Source organism: Cololabis saira, chromosome 5 (genome assembly GCF_033807715.1).
Source record: "Cololabis saira isolate AMF1-May2022 chromosome 5, fColSai1.1, whole genome shotgun sequence".
In the NCBI taxonomy this organism is placed as follows: domain Eukaryota; kingdom Metazoa; phylum Chordata; class Actinopteri; order Beloniformes; family Belonidae; genus Cololabis; species Cololabis saira.
In genome coordinates, this window is record NC_084591.1 from 36,289,102 (window position 1) to 36,312,341 (window position 23,240).

Consider the following 23,240-nt stretch of genomic DNA (forward strand, 5'->3'; position numbering starts at 1 on the left):
TGTATTTGTGTGGCTATGTGTGTGTATGTATTCATGTATGTATGTACAGTATGTATATGTGTGTGTGTGTGTGTGTGTGTGTGTATATATATATTTGTGTGGCTATGTGTATGTATGTATTCATGTATGTATGTACAGTATGTATATGTGTGTGTGTGTGTGTGTGTGTGTATATATATATTTGTGTGGCTATGTGTGTGTATGTATTCATGTATGTATGTACAGTATGTATATGTGTGTGTGTGTGTGTGTGTGTATATATATATTTGTGTGGCTATGTGTATGTATGTATTCATGTATGTATGTACAGTATGTATATGTGTGTGTGTGTGTGTGTGTGTGTGTGTGTGTGTGTGTGTGTATATATATATTTGTGTGGCTATGTGTGTGTATGTATTCATGTATGTATGTACAGTATGTATATGTGTGTGCGTGTGTGTGTATATACTGTATCTATGTGGCTACGTGTATGTGTGTAGCTATGTTTGTGTGTATGTTTGTGTGTGTGTGTGTGTGTGTGTGTGTGTGTGTGTGTGTGTGTGTGTGTGTGTGTGTGTGTGTGTGTGTGTGTGTGTGTGTGTGTGTGTGTGTGTGTGTGTGTGTGTGTGTGTGTGTAATAGTCCTGTCAATCTTGTCAATCCTGTGCCATCTTCTTTTCAATTGTTGATTTTTATAAGTATGATATAAAATATTATGTTAACTATAGGTGGAGGCACCTGATAAGCTCTTTGAGTTTTCGCCTCTTCCTGCACTTTAATTTGTAAAGTTGTTACTTTTATTTGTGTAATTTTTAACTTTGCAAATAAATAAATCTAAAAAAAATCTAAAAAAAAAAAAAAGTCTGAATCTTTAACTGTCGATGCCAAAGCTGCTATTCCTCAGCTACAGCAATGCACACTGTTTAGATCCAAATTACATCAACCGCTCTGCAGTCATCGTGTTAAACCTGCCCAGACTGACTGGGTCCCCGTGACCTTTAGGCGTAGTTAATGAGCTCCAACGGATGGTAGCGAGATTTACCTGCAAAGGACATCTAAATTTGCTAATGGTACGTCAAGATATCTAGGCTAAAGAGTTTCTCCTCACCAACACAAAATAGCTTTAAAATAACTGAAACATTTCGTTCAACTTTCCAAATGAAAAACGTGTTTAAAGGTATTCTTAACAGTTTCCTAACAGTGTAAGTTTAGTTTTAATACAGCAAAATGCAAAAGCTTCCTCTCTCCCTTCATTAGCGTTCATCATGTCCAGCGCTGCCATCAATGTCCGACTTTGCCTGAAAACACAAGCTGAAGCTGCAGCTTACATACTGCAGCTGAGACTAAGCATAGTTTCCTCATTTGGCTCATATTGCTGTGGAAAAAAAAGGTTAACCAGCAGCTGATTATCTTAGGGAAAGCAGTGGAAATGAAGTAGAAAAGTTTTGACAGTGCTGAAACACGTAATGAGCCAGACACTTCGGAAAAGCAGATCTATGTCAAGTTCTGGCCCCGTAATGGATTGGAAACCTGTCCACAATGAGCCTCATTTCTTGCTCGATGACAGCTGGCATGGGATCCATTTTTCTATGACCCTGAGAGGGAAAGAAGGGGGCATGGAAAAGAAACAGATGAACAATATGAACTGCCGCTGCCACGCGTTCCTTTATGATGATGTCACAGTGGACAGTTCGGACGTTTCATGTCTAGGATCTGACACAACTCCATCATCTCTCATGGAAAAGGATGAGGGTGCTCGTCTGGGCACGATGCTGAAATATACAGTTCACAAAATAAGATAACAACTGCTGCTTAGATGCACCCTGTGGCATAAAAGACGTTTCTGTAACTGAAAAGGTTTTGTTTTTTTTTATTTCTGAATTTCCCTACAACCCACACCCCCTCCTCAACCCCACTCCACCTTTAAATACCTCTAACTACCTTTAACTACGGCCATGTTTAATACACTGGCAGCCCACATCCACGTTTCAACATATGTAGATCATATCTTCTTTGATAAAGTAAATTAGCCTGTGATCCACGTGAACATAGTCCTGTGGCCTCACAGTGAAAAGGTTCCCGGTTGTAATCATGTTTCTTGTGGGTTTTCACTCAGTGTGGTGCTGCAGCGGTGTGCCCCACCGCAGGCATGATTAGAGCTCCCTCTCTCTAATGATGCCGCTCTGAGCTGACTCACCTCCCAGCTGACTTATAGTGTTTTATTAGTTTTTTTAAGGACAAATGTGTGCCTTTCCAACCCTTCCAAAGCGTCATCTTAAGGGTCACTGACGACATACGCCATTACTTGCTTTATTTATAAATCCTCCATCCAGCTGGCTGTTCGTGACCGTCCACTGATCAGGCCTGACCAAGGACAAGCACCTAAAAACTGCAGCACCGGCACGTCTTGAATACCTCAAATATAGTGTCTTATCTTTTTTTTTTTCATGGCTTCTTAAAACAAACTGGCACTGATCAATTGCTCCATTATTAGGAAAACATAGTATACAATGTTTCTAGGCATTTTGTAATTGGTAATTTGTAATTTATTTATTTATTTCAAAATAGCAATGAAATCCAGCATTTGCATACAACGTTAACAAGACCAATACCTTTCAAGGAAAAGAATGCAACATACCAGGACAGTGCATTAAGTGTACAAAAGATAAATAATCGCTACTCCATACTCTGTAACCTGCTAACAATGTAGCTTTTTGTCATGAATATGGATGATGAGACACATTTGTTTTAGTCAGTGATTTTAAATGCATAGAAAAAGAAAACAGAAAAAAAGACTAATTAAAAAATAATTATAATAATAATAAATAACAAAAAAAAATAACAAAGATCACGTCTTGTGACACACTCTGTGTTTATCGGTGTCGTGCTAGTTACTGAAAAGAGTTACTTGCTCCCATTAATTTCCTTATAACTTTATTTCAGTGTTGTACAAAATATAATGTGAATTCAAATACAAAGTACTTTTTCAACAATAATTTATTCAAGTCAGTACAGCAAATGATTTGAAAAATAAAACAAATTTAAAAAAATAACATAACAGCTGCTCAAGAATGAAATCTATGAGTAATGTTCACCTTGCATGCCAGCAACTTATCTAAAGTAGGCTGTATGTATTAAGTGGTTTCAGCACCATACACATGAAGCAGTTATGTCCCAATCCAACACGCTCGTCATTACCTCTCCCCGGGTCATGGCCTGGCTGACGGTAGAGGGGCGAAGCCAGTAACGGACAAATCAATCAATCAATCAATCAATCAAATTTTATTTATATAGCACCTTTCATCCAGGTACATGAAATACAAGGTGCTTTGACATTTTGATTGAAAAATAAGCATAATAAACAAATAAATAAAAACTGGGAGACCAAAAAATAAAAACTGGGAGACCAATGCACCCTGACATACAATATAGAATATATAAAATGTATAAAAAGATAAAAGTTCAAGGATTAAGGCTAAAAAATAATCAGTCCACAACAATAAAAAAAAAATAAAAAACATTATAAGAGATAGATAAATAAATAAAACAGATACCTTTAAAAAATGTTAAACAGAATAAAACTATAAAAATGTGACCATAGGGTAACAGTAACTGAGTTACTTTATTTAAAGAGTAATGCATTAGTTAATTTTCAAAAAGTCACACAAGTGTCTTTTTGTCCAGGATCTAAGCTTCCTTCTTACGGTATATTTAAACCTCATTTCACAACAGCCACCAGACATTCTGACTTTATTCTGTATCTTGTGCTTCTGTAAATGAGGTCAGTATGTCCCACTGACCTCTGAAATTGCAGTAACAAGGCTCTCCACATTTCTTGCAAACACACAGAGCAAAGATCTTGCAGGACTTCCAAACCCAGACTGATAAACCGGTGATGGCCGACCAACCGGTCACAGTGGCGGTCAACAAACTCCAGAAGAGAGCTGTAATGGTAGATGTAATAAAAACAAGCAACGTCTAAATCAAGAATCAACACCAGAAGGAGAAAAAAAATACCAAGAGCTGAAGGAAGAAATAAAAAAAGATTTAAGACGAAGGCAGCGGTGGCGTCAGTGGTGATCGGAGCAGTTGGAGCTGGGAGATTAGGTCCAACAGACCCCAGGAACGGATATAGAGGTCTCTATCCAGAAGATAGTAGTCCTAGGAATGGCAGAAAGGAGTGTGTGTCTATTGTTGCTCCATGTAAAATCACAATAATATCACAATAATGACGCAATAATATCTCTCTATAACTAAATATGAGTTTCTCCCCTGAGTGACCAACAGAGAAAGAGTCATGTTAAGTTAATTTTAAATAATTGCATACAAACAATGGCAGTGTAAATAACTCATGTGTTATTCATTTGAGGCTATGTTTAATGTTAGAGTGCACCTATCAAACATCACAATATGACATTATGACCTGCTGACAGAGCCCTGACCAGTTTAGGACTGAACAAAGAGCATCCAAGGTTGTCCTGCAGAGTCTAGCAGCTGGTAACAGATCCTTTGGGCCTTGTTGGTTATAGGATGGAGTCTCTGTGGATTGAGATTGCTCCCCACAGATGCCATCAGGTCCCATCAGATTGGTATCTGGGTATTTTGGAGAATAAATGAACACCTAAGACTCATTGTCCTGCTCTTAAAGAGTTGCTGCGAAAATGAAGGTTGAAATAACAATTTTATGCCAATGAAAAACCGCGGACACCACTGGACCTAATTAACTACAAAAGTTGACTTTTGACATTAAACATCAGCTTTCAACCGTATGAAGTCAAACCTGGTAAATTCACTCTTCTGCATCTGTAAACATTTACAAGAACTACGGTGGCATTCTTTCCTTCTGATGACCCAGTTCAGCTCTATCCCCAGTCCCTCGTGGTTCGTGTTCTCCAGTTGGCTGTCCTGGATTGAGTATCACATAAATCATCCCTAAAAATACACAAGCATTCGGTTGCTTTTTCGCACCTTTGCTGTTTTGAATTTCATTCCCATTTTTCTTTTGTGCTCCAGTAATGGTACTGTTCAGCTGCCAAGACACCCGTTGCGTGCAGGAGTGAAGAGTTGTGAAAGTGAACAAGAAGATCATGTTATGTCTTAGCAAATATATTTACACTTTAATGCAATATGAGATCGATAACATTGGTGGAACCAGGTTGACCAGGAAGTCATCACTGCTACTTGCTACGCTATGTTTTCAGGGCAAGTCTTTTCATCTGTTCGCTCTGAAAGTGACCGTATTTACAGCATCTCATTTATTCTTTGGCACCGCTAGTGTAACTTTGCACTCAGCAGAGCTTTGAGTCTGTTATTAATCAGGAGAGAATCTTCCTGGAAACAAGCAGATTTTTGCTCATTAACACATGCAACTCCTTTGGTCTGTCAGGTACAGACATGTTCAACATATGCTGAAAACCTCTCTGTCTTTGTGTGATAATCAGTAAAGTTGATTTTTCTGTCCTCGAGCATCAAAATGTACCCATGATGACAACAACAACTGAACACCTGAACACCAATCACAAACATTGTTTTTTTTTTTCATAAACCAGTCCTCCCTGCAGTCTCAAGACAAAACAAATACCTTTGCTCTGTCGGTGGTCCAGAAAACAACTGCATCCACTGGTCCATGGTCGAGCAACTTGTTTCTCACAGCTACAAACACGTTTCTTTGGAGACAATAAAGAAACGGTTATAGTCCATCGCAACAACACTGTAGGTGTGTTCAAAAACACAGAAAAGCATAATAAAGCCTCATTAACTACTCCTAAACTTAAACATTCCTTTTTTATTCTAAATATTAAGAAAAATAGGTTGTTTCTATCACGGTGACACTTGTTTACTACTTAATGGATATGCTCACAAAAATCAGGGAATCACAGGTATTTTCCCTTTTTTTAATCAGACAAAAATGTTTTAAAAAAAGGAAAAGAAACGTCATTTCGACGGATTTGTGAACTGAAAGGGCAAGTAAACAATCTTGTGCCGAAGCTTTTACTCTTACTTTATTTGCATGTACGTTCTGTAGTTTGTAAAGATGCCGGCTTAAAGCTTCCACCACACCAAAGAGAGTTTCAAAAGTGAATAATTAGGGAGTTGACTTTTTTTTTTGCAGAGAAACCGTGATTGAAAGCTGTTCGACTATTTCATGAGAAAATGTTGTTTTTGTCTCACAAGCAATAGTTTTCTTCCAATTCATTCTGTATAGGATCTGTTGCAAAAGCGTTATTGACCCTTTTACTTTAATTTAGTTTATGACACATTTTATTTGATCCAAGAGTCCATATATAAATGTTATTCCATCTTTGATTTTAAAATTGGGTTCCCCATTCATATCAACTGCCTTCAAATGTTTAAGTATGGCTATCAAGAGCGCCGTGGTGATGATAGCATTTGATAAAACTGCAGGGTTGGGAGCTGTTGTTATTGATTTCACAGTGACAGCTCCAAATCTGCCTTCATTGGATGTATTGACCAATTTAGGTGCACTGGCTCCATCTGCTCAAAGACAAACACGACTGGCCGTGCGCACACAACACCCGTCTGCATCTTTAGAGGACGTGCCAATCACAAGTGTGGAAATATTAACTGTTCTTGACCCCGGTGTGTGCATGTTTGTGCACACTTTTCAGATGAAAACGAAAGAAGTAATGCACAAAGTCTGAATGAATGAATGAGACTATTTTCTATGTTCAGCAATGTATTGCATCCCCTCACAAGAAGCACAACTCTTTGTCCTCGAACACAGATCAGATCTGTTGTTACGATATCACAGCTGCTGCAGATTATGTTTTGAGACTATTTTGTCGAGACGCGCATGGACAATGAAAAGAGCTGCGAACCCTTTGATCAGCCCTAATGAAATCAGCTTCCCCCTCAATTCAGTGTTCATTGAGTCCCACTGAATGGAGACGAGTATTGCAGCTTGAGCTTGAGCCAGCAAACGGCACTCCGCTAACGTGCAACATACAGTCAGATGTTCACAAAAACAGATTTATGTCAAATACTGTTGGTTTGACGTGAATCGATTGAATACAGTTTTAAACCAAGGCACACTTATTAAGCTCCATATTGACAAACACACAGTTTTTGACCACATTCCTGAAACCTCACATGAGGAGGAGGCACAGCAGGAGAGGATATGAGAAACATGAGTCACCGCATCGTGATACTGACACAGTCCTGTCATGGACGGCATCAGAGCAGCAGTCTGGGCGTCTCTAACTCATTGGGTGGGTGCCATTAGAAAAGTAGCTCAAAATATAAAGAAAATTAAGAATCCTAAGAAAGAAATAAGAGATTGTATCTGTTTTTCCTGTTGACATTTGAATTTGAGAAATAATTAATAAAATGACAGAAACAACAAAGCTGAAATATTCAACAATTGCTTCATTAAACTATACTATAAACTATAAATAACTATACTACTATATACTATACTGCTATACTACTATACTATACTGTATATAACTATAAACTTGGTATACTTGTCTGTGTTTCTGACTTATGTTTATTTATTTTATTTTATTTATTTATTTAGCCTTTATTTTACCAGGTCGGTCCCATTGAGACAAAATGGTCTCTTTTACAAGGGAAGCCTGGCCAAGACAGCAGCTTTAAAACATTGAGTTTCAACAGTTAAAACAGACAGTACAGAATTACCTAAAACACCAAGTCAAACAACAATAAAATAAACCGAATATAATCTGATCAAATCAGTAGAGCTAGATAATGGGGCTTTCATGAACAAGAACAAGAACGGTATGAGGCCGACTCTTTGTCACTCATAACATTCTTGAATGATCCCAAAGAAACAAGATCCCTCAACTTCAGGGTGCTCTGCAATGAATTCCAGGCAAAAGGTGCAAAGTACATAAAAGAGTGCTTGCCGAGTTCAGTGCGAACCCTGGGGACACTCAACAGATAACAATCGTTGGAACGTAGGGAGTAAGTGCTCTGTTTTCTTGAAATATAACCACACAAATATTGGGGAAGTACACCTAAAATGGCTTTATATACAAGAATGTGCCAGTGTGAGAGACGACGTGCAGCCAATGAGGGCCACTCAACTCTGCGATATAAGGTACAATGGTGAGTGAGGGCTTTACAACCTATGACAAACCTCAGGGCACCGTGATACACAGAGTCCAGAGATTGCAGACATTTGGCAGGGGCATGCATACTGTATAAAGAAGGTTGCCATAATCCAGTAGGGGAAGAAAGGTGGCACCAACCAACTTCTTCCTGGCAGCAAATGTAAAGGATGTTCTGTGGCGATAAAAGAAACCCAGCTTAAGCTTTAATTTCTTGATCAGGTTCTCTATATGAGATTTAAAAGAAATCCGATCATCAATTAAAACACCCAGATACTTGTAGCAAGGCACAAAATCAATCACATTTCCTTGTAGGGAGAATACACTGGGAGGGGGCTCAGGTATCTTCCTGCCATTTGAAAAGATCATGCATTTGGTTTTGGAAACATTTAAAACAAGTTTCAGTTCTACAAGCTGACGTTCCACAGAGTTAAAAGCAGTCTGTAGATAGCCAAGAGCCTCAGCAAGGGTTATGTAGTGTTAATGTGTTGATTTATTATCTAAGATGGTTCTAAAACTCATCGTAGTATTCCTGTCAGAATTTGAAAATAATATTCATCCATCCATCCATCATTTATACCTGCTTATTTCTATTTCTAGCCTAAACCTCTTGGAAGATAATATATTTTTTAATTTCAAAATCTGCACATAAAATAAACCAGGTGCTCTGTGCACAAAAAGGGATTTCAGGGTCTGTCCTTCTGGAGAGTTTATTTGTTTTTTTTTCTAACATCAGCTCACTACGATCTCATTTATGGCCAAATTCCCTTGTATGGTTATATTTTCCAGGCAGTAAAAGAAGCTGTTTACAAACTTGCAACAGAAATCTTGCATGTTTTATCAAAGCTAGCTGGTCCGCAAGTACTTCTCACAAAAAGCTACATACTTTCTGCAAAGAAATGTAATCTTTGTTGGGAGGGAACATTGGTCATGCATGGCTCAGTGGATGCAGTTTATTCTATTTTACTGGGCCACCAATGGAGGAAATGTTTTGTTTGCGTGCACTTCTTCAACACTTCAATGCATCTCACAGAAAAAAGCAATCAACTTCACTCCAAGGCAGCTTTGATTGTTGGTAACTAGGGTGTCAAAAGTAGTTGTATGGTTTTCTGACTTAGTTGGTTGGAGGGATTTGAGGTGTTCAAATAATTTACAGTAAATGTTGAAAACTCAGCATTGATGTGTTTAAAATGTGTGTACCTGGAAAGCAACCGGAGTTGTGTACATGTGTGAGCCATTCGTTCTTCCTGTTAGCAAGCCCCCAGGAACCAGACCAATCAAAAACATACCAAAGCCATCTCTGTTTGATTTCAGAAACAGCTTTCCCTTGTGATTCTCTGTCTTTGTCATTCATGGCTAATTATAGACTTATTGAGTTATGTTGGGTCCAAAGCTTCTCTGAAGTTACCAGAGATTAACATTAGGCGCCGCGGCTGAAAATGAGAAGAAAATGGTCCCTTTAGACCCAACTTACTTTAACGTTTACCCTCGAGGCCAGTTTTGAGGTCAACGCCACGATTAAGCGCCTCTCTGACTTTGCTGAATGAAACGGTGCCCCGAGGATACACTGAACAAAGAAAGTCATCAAATAACAGAAGCGTTTACCTCTGAAAGCCTTTCAAACCACGGCACACGGCTGTCATCCTCCTTCATAAGACATTGTTCTCAAAGTGTGCCAGCTGGAGAGATGTCTGCGAGTTTAGAGCCAAGCTCAACTGATTCCACACAAATGCTGGGAGAGCCCAGCGTAATAGAAATGGCATACAACAGTTTATCCTCCATCTGCTCAAATACTGAGTCATTAAATCTCCTTCCAACACTCAAGTCTCTGTTCCTATTATAAGTTAACAAAAATTGATCAAATGACTGCAGGAGAGAAAATTCACACTTTTTCTTATCTCCATGTAGCCTTATACAATGTTTGGTCTCATTGTTTTGGTACTAGAATATATACTAGTGTACAGGAAAAAGTGGTATAACGCCTTCTAAGGCTGCGGAAGGAGCTGGATGCAAGAACTGATGGGTGTTGTTTGTGCTGAAGACCGGAGGTCTGAAAAGGGAAGTAATCTGCGGTATGTGAAGGAAGGAAGGTGTTTCATCTGTGGCCCAGCTTGCAGGACACATCCTACAAAGATTCTGGTGATGGACTGTGGGTAATATTGGTACCGCATTTGGATAGGTTTTGATATCAAATCATAGACACAGATAAGTATACGTGGACTAAACCAGATCATGCCCTTTATCTGCCTGGAATTATTTCTTTCTATTTGCTAATGTGTGGTAAATTGATAGTCCTCAAATAAATGTAGCCCCTGACTAGCATACATGTACGTTTTTCAAGGTACATACACTCACAATGAGCATCAGCAGCTGCCGTGTAATAGGTGTTTAATACCCCAATAGATGTGCACAAGATGTGTCCGTTTTCCATGAAGTCTGACCGCTCCGCAGCTCTCCTGCTGCACACATCAATGCTTCATCATTGTTGTGCATCTTCTGATTCAATAAACAAGACCTCAAAGTGTCTGACTCATAGCAAGCTACAATCAAATATTACGCATCTTACTTATAGAGCATTTGGAGCAAACTGCACCACAGGCACCACACATAAGCTGTGATCACTAACAATTAATTACATTTTAATTCACTCGTGGCTCTGAATTGACTGTAGATGAAGGGCCTAGAAAGACTCTGGTACTATTCCGGTCTTGTTGAGTCCCAGGATGCTGTGTCTATGTAGAGTACTGATCTCCCTCTGGGATATGGAGTGCTGTGAGGCAAAGATTACTGGTTCTTATCTCGATCTGCTCAGTCAGGTGCGAGAGCTCCTTGCCCTGGGGAACACCGGCAACAAGCCTCTCCAGCACGGGAGCATGTCTGTTTCAATTATGCCTATTATCTTCTTTTGCCGGGTTTCTTCTCACAGACCTGGATGCGTGTCATTGTCATGCCAATTTTGAACTCAAATCCGACAGCAAAACGATCACAAAGCAGCTGAGTTGAAATTCAGCCTTTGCACACTCGGCCTCCTGTTGGAACCTCTGATACGAGTCGTGTCTGGTCTCTGCGTGCAAACAGCAGGACACTAACGCACCCAGATCAGCCAAGTGTGTCAGCTAAATGACACACATTTAGAGAAGGAAAGATAAACAGGTGATACTATGCGTCCAGTGCAATGAGGCTGAGTGATGCATTTCTTCTGAAGCTTATTATTTGCAAGTACATGCTGCCATTCGGAAAAATAAAACGTCATAAGATCAGGTGGCTTGTATATGTTTGGTTCAGTTATTTGCTATGGGCACTTTTCTAAAGATGGTTAAATCATAACTGGTTTTCACTTACATGAAATATGATAGTTTTTTGTTTTTTTTTTGTTTGTTTTTCAATCACCATAAACCTGGAAAACCAACTCCCATCAACTTAAACTGTATTTGATATATTTTGCTAAATTGCAACTGTACACCTATCATCCAAAAACCTAGAGGCTATCTGGCTTACAACAGAAATAGTTTTTTAAATCACTGCTTTTTAATCTTTTCATGCTACCCTTGCATTGTCGTCAGGGTGTGCAGCAGCTAACAGCTATGCTGATGAATTTAAAACTCTATGTAGCTCAGATAGCAGATGAAGTAAAGGTGCACATTCATAGCCGCAGTGTGTTAGAGAAATGCACTCCACAATGAGAATAAGATGTGTTGGAAGAACGTACGAATGGGTGGATTTGACTTGAAGTGCTCTACGTGACCTACTAAACTATTTAAATGCCGTCTATTCTATCTCTGTCTCCTTGACACCAGGGAGATGGATGCACATGTTTACTGTGCTTTGTTTGGCAGAATTACTGACAGTTCAACTGGAAAAAAAGAAGAGAAAAAAAAAGAATCTGTACTTATTATTGGTTCAAAAGCCTCTATGGAAAATCCAAGCCAAGAAGCTAGAAATAATGGGGTGATGTTTAACTTATGTGATGGGTCTTAAAAATAACCTTTCATCAGTGGTGGCATATCTCCAAAGTGAGGTGATCCTCATCTTTGAACAACACTGGGAGAGTGAGCCACGCTTTTTCAACTAGTAGGTTACACTGGACTAATGGATTTCTTTTCGGTGCGCCGAAAAATACATCAAACGCGTAGGAATACATTGTAAAGTATGCTGTAGGGATGTTGATTCAGAGGGAAACATAAAATCAAAGGAAAGCAGCCATCCATCTATTGTCTACACCTGCTTTGTCCTGCGGGTCACGGGGGTTCTGGAGCCTCGCCCAGCCAATCATATTCATTCTTTTGAGTGTAAATAATTAGTCTGGTTTCAATGAATTTAACTTTCATTTCCTGGGGGGGGTTCAGCACCAGCAGATGCAGAGGAAAGCTGCCCCTGTATGCCATTGGGTAGGTGTACAACCACAATAAAACAAACAAATAAAAGCCCCACCCTGTTGATATTGGTTTGGTACGTTCTGTACCAGTGGAGAAGGCAAGGTGAGTGGGTACAGATGGCTGGGCTAACAGTAGAAGAAAATACATAAAACCAGTGGTCTTCACAAGTCTGATCTTTAACCTGATCTTTCCTCCAGATCTTTGGTGGAGTTAAGTACAAAATCAATTAAAAAGCCAGGTCAAATTAAAAACAACATAGTTGAACATAGTGGATAAAAAAATGAACTACTTTGACTACTTTTTCTCTGCAAGTATAAACCAATATATTTCATTCTTAATCTCGTATTTTCATTTTTTATTCAATTTACATTTTTTGCATTTAAGATCTACAACACGTGTAAAACTGTAATTCTTTCTCGCAACACTGACGCATGTTTGGGCATTGAGGGCACTGTGGTGGTTGTGTTCTTGGCTCAGCTGTCGGGCGGTGTGGCAGCGGTTCTGGTGATCACTGCAGCAGCAAGTGGACCAGCTGTCATCAATCAGCCTATTAACATCTCCTGCATTTAAACAGGGACACCTGGGACCAGAGGGACGACTGATGACCCTACGACCAGTAGCCCGCCATAAACTGTGATGGATTTGATTGCTCTGTAATTGCTATGCATTGTTATCCATCCATCCATCCATCCATCCATCCATCCATCCATCCATCCATCCATCCATCCATCCATCCATCCATCCATCCATCCATCCATCCATCCATCCATCCATCCATCCATCCATCCATCCATCCATCCGATCACCTATCCAGCATGTTTTAGATGCTGCCCTGCTCTCACCACACCGTGATACAAGGAGCTGTGTCAACAACATAGATGTACAGACCTTAATGACAACCATTAATTAGAATCATCTGTGTTAATGTTGGGAAACATCTAAAACATGGTGGATAGGTGCTCAGACCACAGTGGGTGACCCCTGGTCTAGATGAACCCTTTCTTCTGTGGTTTCCTGGACATAGTTCATGCTCCAACCCAGACGCCACCATTAAATAAGGTTTTACAAAAGGTTTATTTTTTTTCCAGGCAGACATGTTTTGAGTGGATTTTGTAAATGTTGCTGTTTTCCCAAAAGATCCAATATTAATCCCTTGCCTGTGATGGTTCTCGATGCAGTGTGCCTGAGGGACCAGACACATCTCGGGGATTACACCATTGCTCTTTACATACTAAAATTGCTGAATCATAACTGCGCTGACATCTTTGCTGCATCACAGCAGTGCACACCTGCCATGTGCCAGGTGCAATTCATTCACGTGTCTCATAGTGTAGAAAAATCCCATTATTCTTTTATATGTCTTTCTTTTATATATATATATATATATATATATATACACACACACGTGTGTGCATATAAATCTGACAGTACAACATAACTTGCTGAAAGGTAAATAATAAAATAATAACATCATGTCATAATTTTAATAGCACTGTAAAACGTGGCTTCACAGTATCTCGTTGGACATCCTTTACAGGCATTTTGGAACCAGATATTCAATGCATTACCGGCTCATCCGCGGGGAACAACAATACACTCACTCTGACAGTTTTCAGTGTCTCTCCGCTCCATTCTTATAGCACCCAAGAATAATTACTGACTTGTGTTTGCCCTCTGATACTTGCCAGTTCTTCCCACCTACTAAACAGCTGATAAGAGCCAGCTGCAACATTCATGCCGCCTTACACACGCCACATCAGGAGCTCAATTTCTGGACAAAATCTCTTCTCACCAGCCTTTTACTGCTAAAGCAGAGTCGTGGCTAGACAGTCACTTCAATTCATTGGAGTACATGTGTAAAGAGATGTTAAATATTTAGCCTACTAGTTGCTGAGGCAGTTTCTTAAGTTGCTTAGTCATTTATTATGGATGAACCCAGAAGAGTATGATTTAGCCTTCACTTAACAGGTGGCAGGTGTCCTGCTTTACAGCCACATTTATGAAGCCTCACCTCTGTTGCTAGTTCTGTCACCAAGAGACACATTTTGCAGAGGCCAGGAAGATCCTGTTTGGCCCCGTCACATCTGATTGTACTCATCTACAGACCTCCTCAAGGACGGAGCGGAAAGTTTTGACGTCACAGACAAAAACATACACAGAAAAAGCTCTTTCCTCACCTTTAGCTGCAGAGGAGGTGTATTTTGGTCAGAGTGCCTCCTGGTGTCAAATACGTCACAGCCTCTTGGGTGTGAACCACAAGCAGCTAAGTGAAGCTGTCTAACTCACTGTCAAAACAGACTCTCATCCGGGCCGATGAACCCACGTACTCTGACAGCCCCGAACTTCTAGCACATCTGAAACACTCTGTGATGACTTCACAGCACAAAACACTGCTCACGCTCAAATCTGTTTCAAACCACACAAACATTTTCCAATTTATTCTCCCGACATATGACAAAAATTGCACCATTTCAGTTCCAAACGTATTGTGCGTTAGGACATAAATGTTAAGGTCATCTTGACACAGCCTCAGATGAATGACACAACATTTGAAAATGGGTCATTTATGATGTAACAAAACATAGACTGAAATGCAGAAATAGCATGTGAGAAAACTATTGAACAACATACAGAGCCTCCTTCAGTATCAACACCACAGAGTCATTATCACCTGTACGCTGCCATTAGTCTCTCACATGGTGTCTTCAGTTGACTGAGGTTTATGGGTATTTGTTTATACATGGCTCTCTTAAGATTGAGCTCTGCTCTTTTGTGTCCAGTCTGATGTACATTTGGTGTCGTTCTTTGGATCAGTGTCCTGTTTCATGAACCAGTATTCAGCCAAGTTTTAGCTATTAGACGGATGGTTTCATCATCCTGAGACGTTTGTGCTGATTTGCGTTTGGTTTTCTGATGATCATGACAGTTTGTGTTACAGCAAAACATTCCACTTCAATCTTTTCTGTCCAAAGGACATTGTCCCAGAAGTCATATAGTCTTATTCAGATGCACCTTTACGGAATTAACCCTTCCTGCTATGTCTTTGTCTTTTTAGAAAGAAGAGGTTTCCTCCAGGAACCCCATCCAAACAACCCCCATCTTTTCTAATTATATAGTTTACCAGCATGCTATTGATCCTTGGGTTCAGGAGTGTCTCAGAGTATCCACTTCTCTGAGTATCCACTCCTGGAAATATAAGCCACTGTTCTGAATGACCTTCCTCACTATTAAGTGAGGAACTCCACATTATTTGGAAATGCCACGTCTCAATCCCACTTTAAACGATGGCGACAATTGCTTCTCTAAGGTCATAATTATGTTTTTCTCCTCATTGTCACTATGTAAACACATAACTGAATGCTCCAGACCAGCATACTGCAAAATATCTGCTTTTACAGAGGTCTGCTGATGATTATTTTATGGAGCTACTGTTACTTTTCTTCATAATCACTATGCTAAAGGGATGCACGTGGTTACTCACACTCTGGGTCTTCATTTTGGCTTTGCTTTTGTTAAATAAATGATGAAATTATGTAATGTACCACATGTTTACCATTTCAGGTTGTCTTTTAGCTAAAGAAAAGATAATAATTTTTATGGTATTGAGACAAAGTATTATTTCTAACAAGTTATTGTTCAAAGAGCTACACAATTGCAAAGATAAAACAAACATCAACAGCAAATATTAAACTAAGAACAATAGCACTGCCACAGTAAAGAACTAAAATCCCAACAATATAAAAAGTGAAATAGTGTTTGATAAAAAAAAACGACAAATTGCTCTACTGGCACTAAAAGCCAACGAAAATAAATATGTTTTCAGGAGAACTTTAAAATGATCCAAGTGTGCTAGAACTGCAGTTTTAATATTAAAACAATTCCAGATATATAAAATGTTTTTCACACAACTGCAAATACGGCAGTCTCTGGACAGTCCAGATTAGAAAAACTGTATTCTCACCACAACTAATACTCTTGAGATGGTTTTCTCAGGAGGTTTTAATTCAAATATTCATTATGGCAGAGGGTGTCGGTCATTTTGGTGGCATAAAGACAGACGTGACAGATCCTACCAAAACATAAATTTAGCATTGGTGAAATAGCTATATCAAATATACCACCATTACAAATGTATCCCTGAAAAATAATCAAAACACTGATTAATGCACAGAGCTTTAATGCTCAGGTGGGATGCTGGTGGTCAATATGCATATTTAGTTGTTTTTTTAAACAGCAGTGTCATCAGGGGACATACATTTATCACTTGATTACTGAAAAACAATTAAGGTGCTTCCTATTTCAGCATCCAATTAAAGTATTTACAAGAATATCTAATAAGTGGGATTTAGAGTTGATAAGCAACCAATTCTGAGGCCTCGAGCTCTCTGCTACATTAGGGGGATGTTGAGCTAAACCAGAAAATTCAACACGCTGGACATCAAAGTGCCCACTCAGCAAAATGAGTAACAAACTCCTTATTAGATATGCACCAATCTCCTAGGATACAGCCAACATACACAATGATCACCCAGCAAAACTGTAGGCTGTATAATGCTTTTGAATAATGCTCAACTCAATTACTGCTTGCCAGAAGGGCAGGTGTTGGTTTGCAATGCTAGATGTGAAAGAACAGACAGAGTGAAGAAGGAGAAGGAGACAGAGGAGGAATGGAGCCATTACCACATTTTACGTATGAGAAAGTAGGACTTTTCAGTATGAAAAGATCAGTTTCTGAAAATGTGTTATACTTCATGGCCTTTAATCATGAGCCGATAAGGGGGGGTGTCACTTGAAGCATATGCGAAGGGGTGTCAGTTTTCCTTTTTGTTGTTTTTTTCTGATTTATCTTTTTTATTTTCTGTTGGACAGGAGGTATTTTCCTCCTGTCTGAGGAGCAAGAGAAGGAGCAATCCAGTGCAAAGCTGCAGGAGGGTTCGTGCCAGTTTAGTGCTGTTGCAGCCCACATGTTTGCTTGATACAATCGCAGAGACACCAAATGCCATGAGAATGTCAAACTTGGTCTTTAAAGAGACAACTACCAGAGAGGAAGAAAATGCAACAACGCCACAAAAGGAGGTGATAAATGTGCTGAAGCAATCTTCCTCCTTGTTGTGATGAAACTGGGGGTTTCGAACAGAAAATAAACATTCATCTCTATGTTATTAGCTTCTCCTTGGGAGTATTTGGGTATATATGTCATCTGCATGCGAGATATGAAAGTACGGACAGCGCTCGGCTAAAAGCCTTGTTCAAATAATGGAAACAGGTAGAAAAGCAATGTGTGAAAACAACAAATCAACAGTTTTGGGTGAGTTATGCTTCGGACTACTTCTTGGCACCTGGCAGTTTCCCAGCAACCAGCAGAGCTCCAAGAGGTGGCTGCTCCCAACCATCTACCTCAACGAAACATCAATTTGCCGTGTTCACGGTTTTCATAGGATTTATGGAGGGACTGAGGAGAGGAATGTTCTCGCAGGTGAATCTTGTCACTGTTGAAGAAAGCAAACTGATCCCACTATTTAAAATGTTTTGGTCTTTGCAATGTAAACTTGAATAAAACCTGAAGCTTTTACATAATTTACCGTTTGATTTTAGTTGTTCCTTCCAAAGCTATCAAAAAAGTCCTCACATCTTTTATGTTTTGACTATGTAATAAGCTGATCTTTTAGAAGACTCTTACGTATATTTTTAGGCTATATATGTCCCCCGAATAACCTTTTACAATATATAAACTCAGCATACCATTTTTTAAAGTAATTCATATTTGATGATTTAATTGTTTCAAAAACATGGAAGCAGCATGCTCTTAAGTTTAAGCACATTTTTCCATCTTTGATAAAAACCCTTGTTCATTTGATGTGATCATTGTTGATTCACCGATATGTCTGCGAAGCCAGACATTTAGTTGGCATATGATTTTTGAAATAGATGTGGTGACCTAGAACGGAAATAATCAAGTTCAGACTGAATTTATTCATTATGATCTTTATTTTCATTTCATTCTGAATAATTTCCTTTTTATATTTTTTCCCTAGAAATCTTGACATGTTTTTTTTTCTTTTGCTGCCTGTTTGAAGATATTCGTCATCATATTCTAAATATGAAAAGCACTGATAACTTAAAGGTGCTCTTTGCCTTGAGTATAAATAGCCCCAGAGATGAGCTCGCGCCTGATGAGTAAAAATCTCACAATGCAGACAGAAGAAAAGGTTAAATTTAGAACGATTGGGGGAAGAGCAGCAGCTGCGACGCAAGATATCTGAAAATGGAAAGTGCTCCCAGGGGTGACAGCGCTTACATTATTTATTTCCCCCTTTAATATACCACCAACAACAGCATTTCAGAGCAAAGATCAAACCATCTTAGAACAACTGACGTCCATGTGGCTCTCAGTGTTAATGAATGTGTCTAAACCAATGAGCTTTTGGTCTTGTTATGATCCCTGGTCTATCATGTCTCTGCAGACTGCAGCTTGGTGCACAATACAGATTATTTTAATCAAAAGGTACAATAAAAAATTCAAAAAAATCTTGTGTTTTTAATGAACAGAATGGAAAACAACTGCTGCAATTTTAAAGATACAAATTACAAATAAAATACAATAATTTAGAGTAACCAAATGAAGATTGTTGGCTTTTGCATCTGCATTTGTATCAAAATAGCTCTTGAAGACGTGGAGGAATCGGAGATAACTGTGTGCTCTGTTGAATAAAACAACCTTCTCCACGTGCCTTGTAAACAACACATCCTCAGGGACCCAAAAGCCAATCACAGGTGAGAAATCACTGCCGGCATTGGCAAGTGGAGTCCTGAGATGTCAGGTGTTTGGATGGATAATAAACTGATTAGTCTAAGCCTTTGAGGAAGGAGTGGAGGGGTCAAATAAGAGATGATTAAACACAGTGGTAACATACTCGTGAATGAAAGAAACCAAATGTACCGCTTTTGGAAAAAAATCATCAGCGAAAAATGCCATGAAAGTCTTGTGTCTTTGGTGGAATGTTGTGTGTCTGATTTACCTGTTCCTCGCAGGGCTGAGAACATCACTGTTCTCATTAGAAACTGCCTCTGTGCTGTCTCATAGCAACCTAAAAATAGAAATGTCCCTATTAGGCTGTATAGCTGCAATAGCTGCTACAAGTTTTGTCCTCTTTAATTGTACAGTGTACAAAGGGTATACACATATACATATATATATTTAGTTCCATATCTTTAAGGGGACATTTGAATGAGAAGAGAGAACCGGTATCAGTTAAATTCAATTATTTATTCAAATAGTCCCCGTTTTGCTATATTGTGCTTTTATTTTAATGATCAAGACAGCTCAGAAGAGTGAGAATTTCCTATAAGATGTGTGATGGAGATCCAGACACATTCCTTTGCCATATTCCACAACCAAACTGTCTTTTGCTGTCCTCTTTATTATTACATGACAGGTAGCCTTCCCTCCAACACCATGTTTCACGCAGCACAAACATTTTTCTGTGGCACAGGACGCAGATTCACAGTTTGTTCCAGATGCAGCAGAGCCAGCACAGCAGCCACTTGTTTTTCGCGCAGGTTAAGCTGCGTCCTTTTCATTTAAATCATTCTTTCGAGATCATTCAAATCAAGACAGACGCACGTCTGGAGGAGGTGGCGCTTTGCGGTTTGTTTGTGTTCTGCAGATTTAAAGATCAGGACAGAGGTTTTCATCAGACGCAATTTATTTCGGTCGACTCTGACGTCAAAGAGAATACACGTTTCATTCAACAACCAAGAAACTAAGTTATTTTTAACCCGCTGCATCTCCAGGTTGTGATCCTTGAGTGCGCAGTGAGAGGAATACTCCCCATTGGACGCGGCTCCGCAACAAAAGCCACACGGCTCGTGTGTTGTGTGAGCTGCGGCGACAGAGAGGGACGGATCTAGGACGCACCGATGGGAGCCGCCACGGCAGAAAAATATATTATATAAAAAAATATAAAATATAAAAATATAATATATAGATATTAGAAAGAACAAACTTTCCGTTTTCACTCATTCGTTTCTCCTCCATCATTCTTCCACTTAAATGGCACTGGGCACTTTGAACATGGAGCACCTGTCCTCCGACCAGGTAAGAGAAGAAGGGGACAAAGTTGGTCTGTGAAAATGTGAAATTGTAAAATGATGCTGCTAGAAGAGGCTGGCGTGCCAGATTAAGCTCTCGTATTGAACACATTATCAAAGATGAACGGCTTATGTTCTCAAAATAATATTGTCTTATGAATAAAACTTACGCTGTAGAATTTTAAAGAGAATTGAGCGCAGCTGTAACAAATCTGTGAAGATGCGCGTCTCAAGTTTCTAATAATGAGCCGCACTTGCGGCTCTGTTTGTCACTATTTAATGACACCAGATGCTGCTTTCAAGCAGATGTACATCACCGCACTATACGCTGAGCTGCTTGTACAGATTTTTCTTCACCTAGCAAGGAAGATGAAAGGAAAGGAAGATGAACACGGCTCGTGTTTTTGCGTACCTGTAGTGCGCAAAAACACCAGTTCTGTGGATATATCTGTGGAGGCGCGCAAACTGCGCTCTTGGTAGAAATAAACGATCACCTTTCTTTTTAATGTCCAAATAAAGCTACCTAAGCATTCATCAGTGGCGTGTTTTACTTTTAACAGGCAGTGTTGCCATGCTGTCCTTTGAATGTGCGTTTTTAATGCATAACACAATCAGCTTATGGAAATAGTCTATGTACATCTGACCGTTCGAAAAATGAATGTATTACCTTTACAAAATATATATGAAATATTTGAGTGATGTTTATATTTTGTTGTTGTTATAGACTGCCATCTGCTGGCTGTAATAATTTAACAAAATGCCTAACCTGAGTCTGAACTATAAGATTTTGTGATATAAACTGAGCTAATTCCTCAATTTGTTCAAAGGGCTGTGAGCTGTAAATTCGATACAGAGAAGATCTGTGACTGGCTGGGAAATGGCAGATATTCTGGAGCTGCGCACGGATGGAAACTCACTCCTGAAGGCGGTGTGGCTCAGACGCCTGAGACTCACCAGGCTTTTAGTGGAAGGAGGTGCGTATATCAATGAGAGCAATGAACGAGGGGAGACACCGCTCATGGTGGCCTGCATGTCGACACACACTGACCAGCAGAGTGTAGGCAAGTCAAAGCTCGTCAAATACCTGCTGGATAACCAGGCAGACCCTAACATACAGGACAAAGCAGGCAGGACGGCTCTGATGCATGCCTGCATCCATAGGGCTGGGCATGAAGTGGTGGATCAACTGCTGAGCAACGGTGCTGATCCAAGTCTGGAGGACAGGAGCGGGGCTTCGGCTCTGGTCTACGCCATCAATGCGGATGATAAGGAAACTCTAAAATTACTCTTGGATGCATGTAAAGCTAAAGGAAAGGAGGTAATCATAATCACCACGGACAAGTCACCATCTGGCATGAAAACTACCAAACAGTATCTCAATGTCCCTCCATCCCCAGAGCTGGTAGAGAGGTCTTCTCCAGAATATTGTGCCTCTCCTTCTGATATTGATGTCATTGCATCTTCTACATCCGAGCATGAGCAACAGAACACAGTCTTCAGTTTCCAGACGAAGCTAAAAACCTCCAGCGCAGCCGCAAAGCTCACAAACGGACCGTCGTCTCCAACGCGCCGACCGACAAACCCCAAGCGTGCACGTTTGCCTCAGCTGAAGCGGCTGCAATCGGAGCCCTGGGGGTTGATTGCACCCTCGGTCCTGGCCGCAGCCGCCGCCCACGAGGAGAGTAAAAAAGCCAGCTCTGATGAGGAAGTTGTTGCAGGGGTGAACGGGCTCTGTCTGAGTAAAAGGTCACCGTTGTCCCGACAGAACAGTGTGGATGGAAAGGACAGCTTATTCCCGTTGGTGGGTGAACAGCCCTGCAAAATGACAACTTCACTCTCAGTTCCTCCAACATCCAAACAGTCGTATGAACGATCTCTCGGCCAGCATCAGCCGCTGGCCCGGCGCAGCACCGTGCCCATGGAGCAGGAGAGCAGCAGCAGCTGCAGTAGTGGACTAGTCAGTCTGAGAGACACCGTGCACAGGAGACGTCTGGGAAACGACCACTATGACTCAGACTCACAGCTCTATTCAGACTCGGCCATGTTGGACTCTCCTAAAGTCCCCGTGGAGCGAAGGAAACTAAACACCTCTCCACTTGCGATGCTTACCAGTTCCAGAGAGTCTCTAGACAGCAATGCCAACACACCCTCTCCCAACACGGCACGCAGGCGTCCACATGGCCTCCTGGAGAGGAGGGGCTCGGGCACACTGCTGCTGGACTACATCTCCCACACTAGGCCCGGCCACCTGCCGCCTCTCAACATCAACCCAAACCCTCCCATTCCTGACATCGGGGCCAGTAACAAGCCCTCCTCACCTTTGGCCACAGGTATTAGATCCATAGCTCCGGTAGCACCAAACACACCAAAGAGAGCAGGCTTTAAGTCAAAGAAGAAACTAGTGAGAAGGCACTCTATGCAAGTGGAGCAGATGAAACAGCTCTCAGATTTTGAGGAGCTTGCTCATTAATTACTGATGAAGTTGAAATGTAAACAGCAGTTTATCCATAGGTTCAATTGTGTAGACCACAACCATCTATACATATAAATATAAATATATATATAAACTGAGCAATATAGATAGATTTCTTCCCTGTATTATCAACCTTGAGTTAATATCTTTTGACTTCATATCTGTTGTATATGTGATACACTTTTGAATGTAAATGCCAAGACATGGTACTTCTCCTCCAAACTATCTCCCT

The 23,240-nt window shown here is 40.2% G+C and overlaps 1 protein-coding gene across 1 annotated transcript; it reads left to right on the forward strand.

The window, feature by feature from the left end:
- The first annotated feature begins 20,398 nt into the window (after positions 1–20,398).
- Positions 20,399–23,154, forward strand: ankrd34c (ankyrin repeat domain 34C). Its single transcript, XM_061721874.1, has 2 exons — positions 20,399–20,542; positions 21,363–23,154. Exon 2 carries the CDS (start codon positions 21,413–21,415, stop codon positions 23,003–23,005), a length of 1,593 nt encoding a protein of 530 aa, XP_061577858.1. The 5' UTR covers positions 20,399–20,542; positions 21,363–21,412; the 3' UTR covers positions 23,006–23,154.
- Positions 23,155–23,240: the final 86 nt, after the last annotated feature.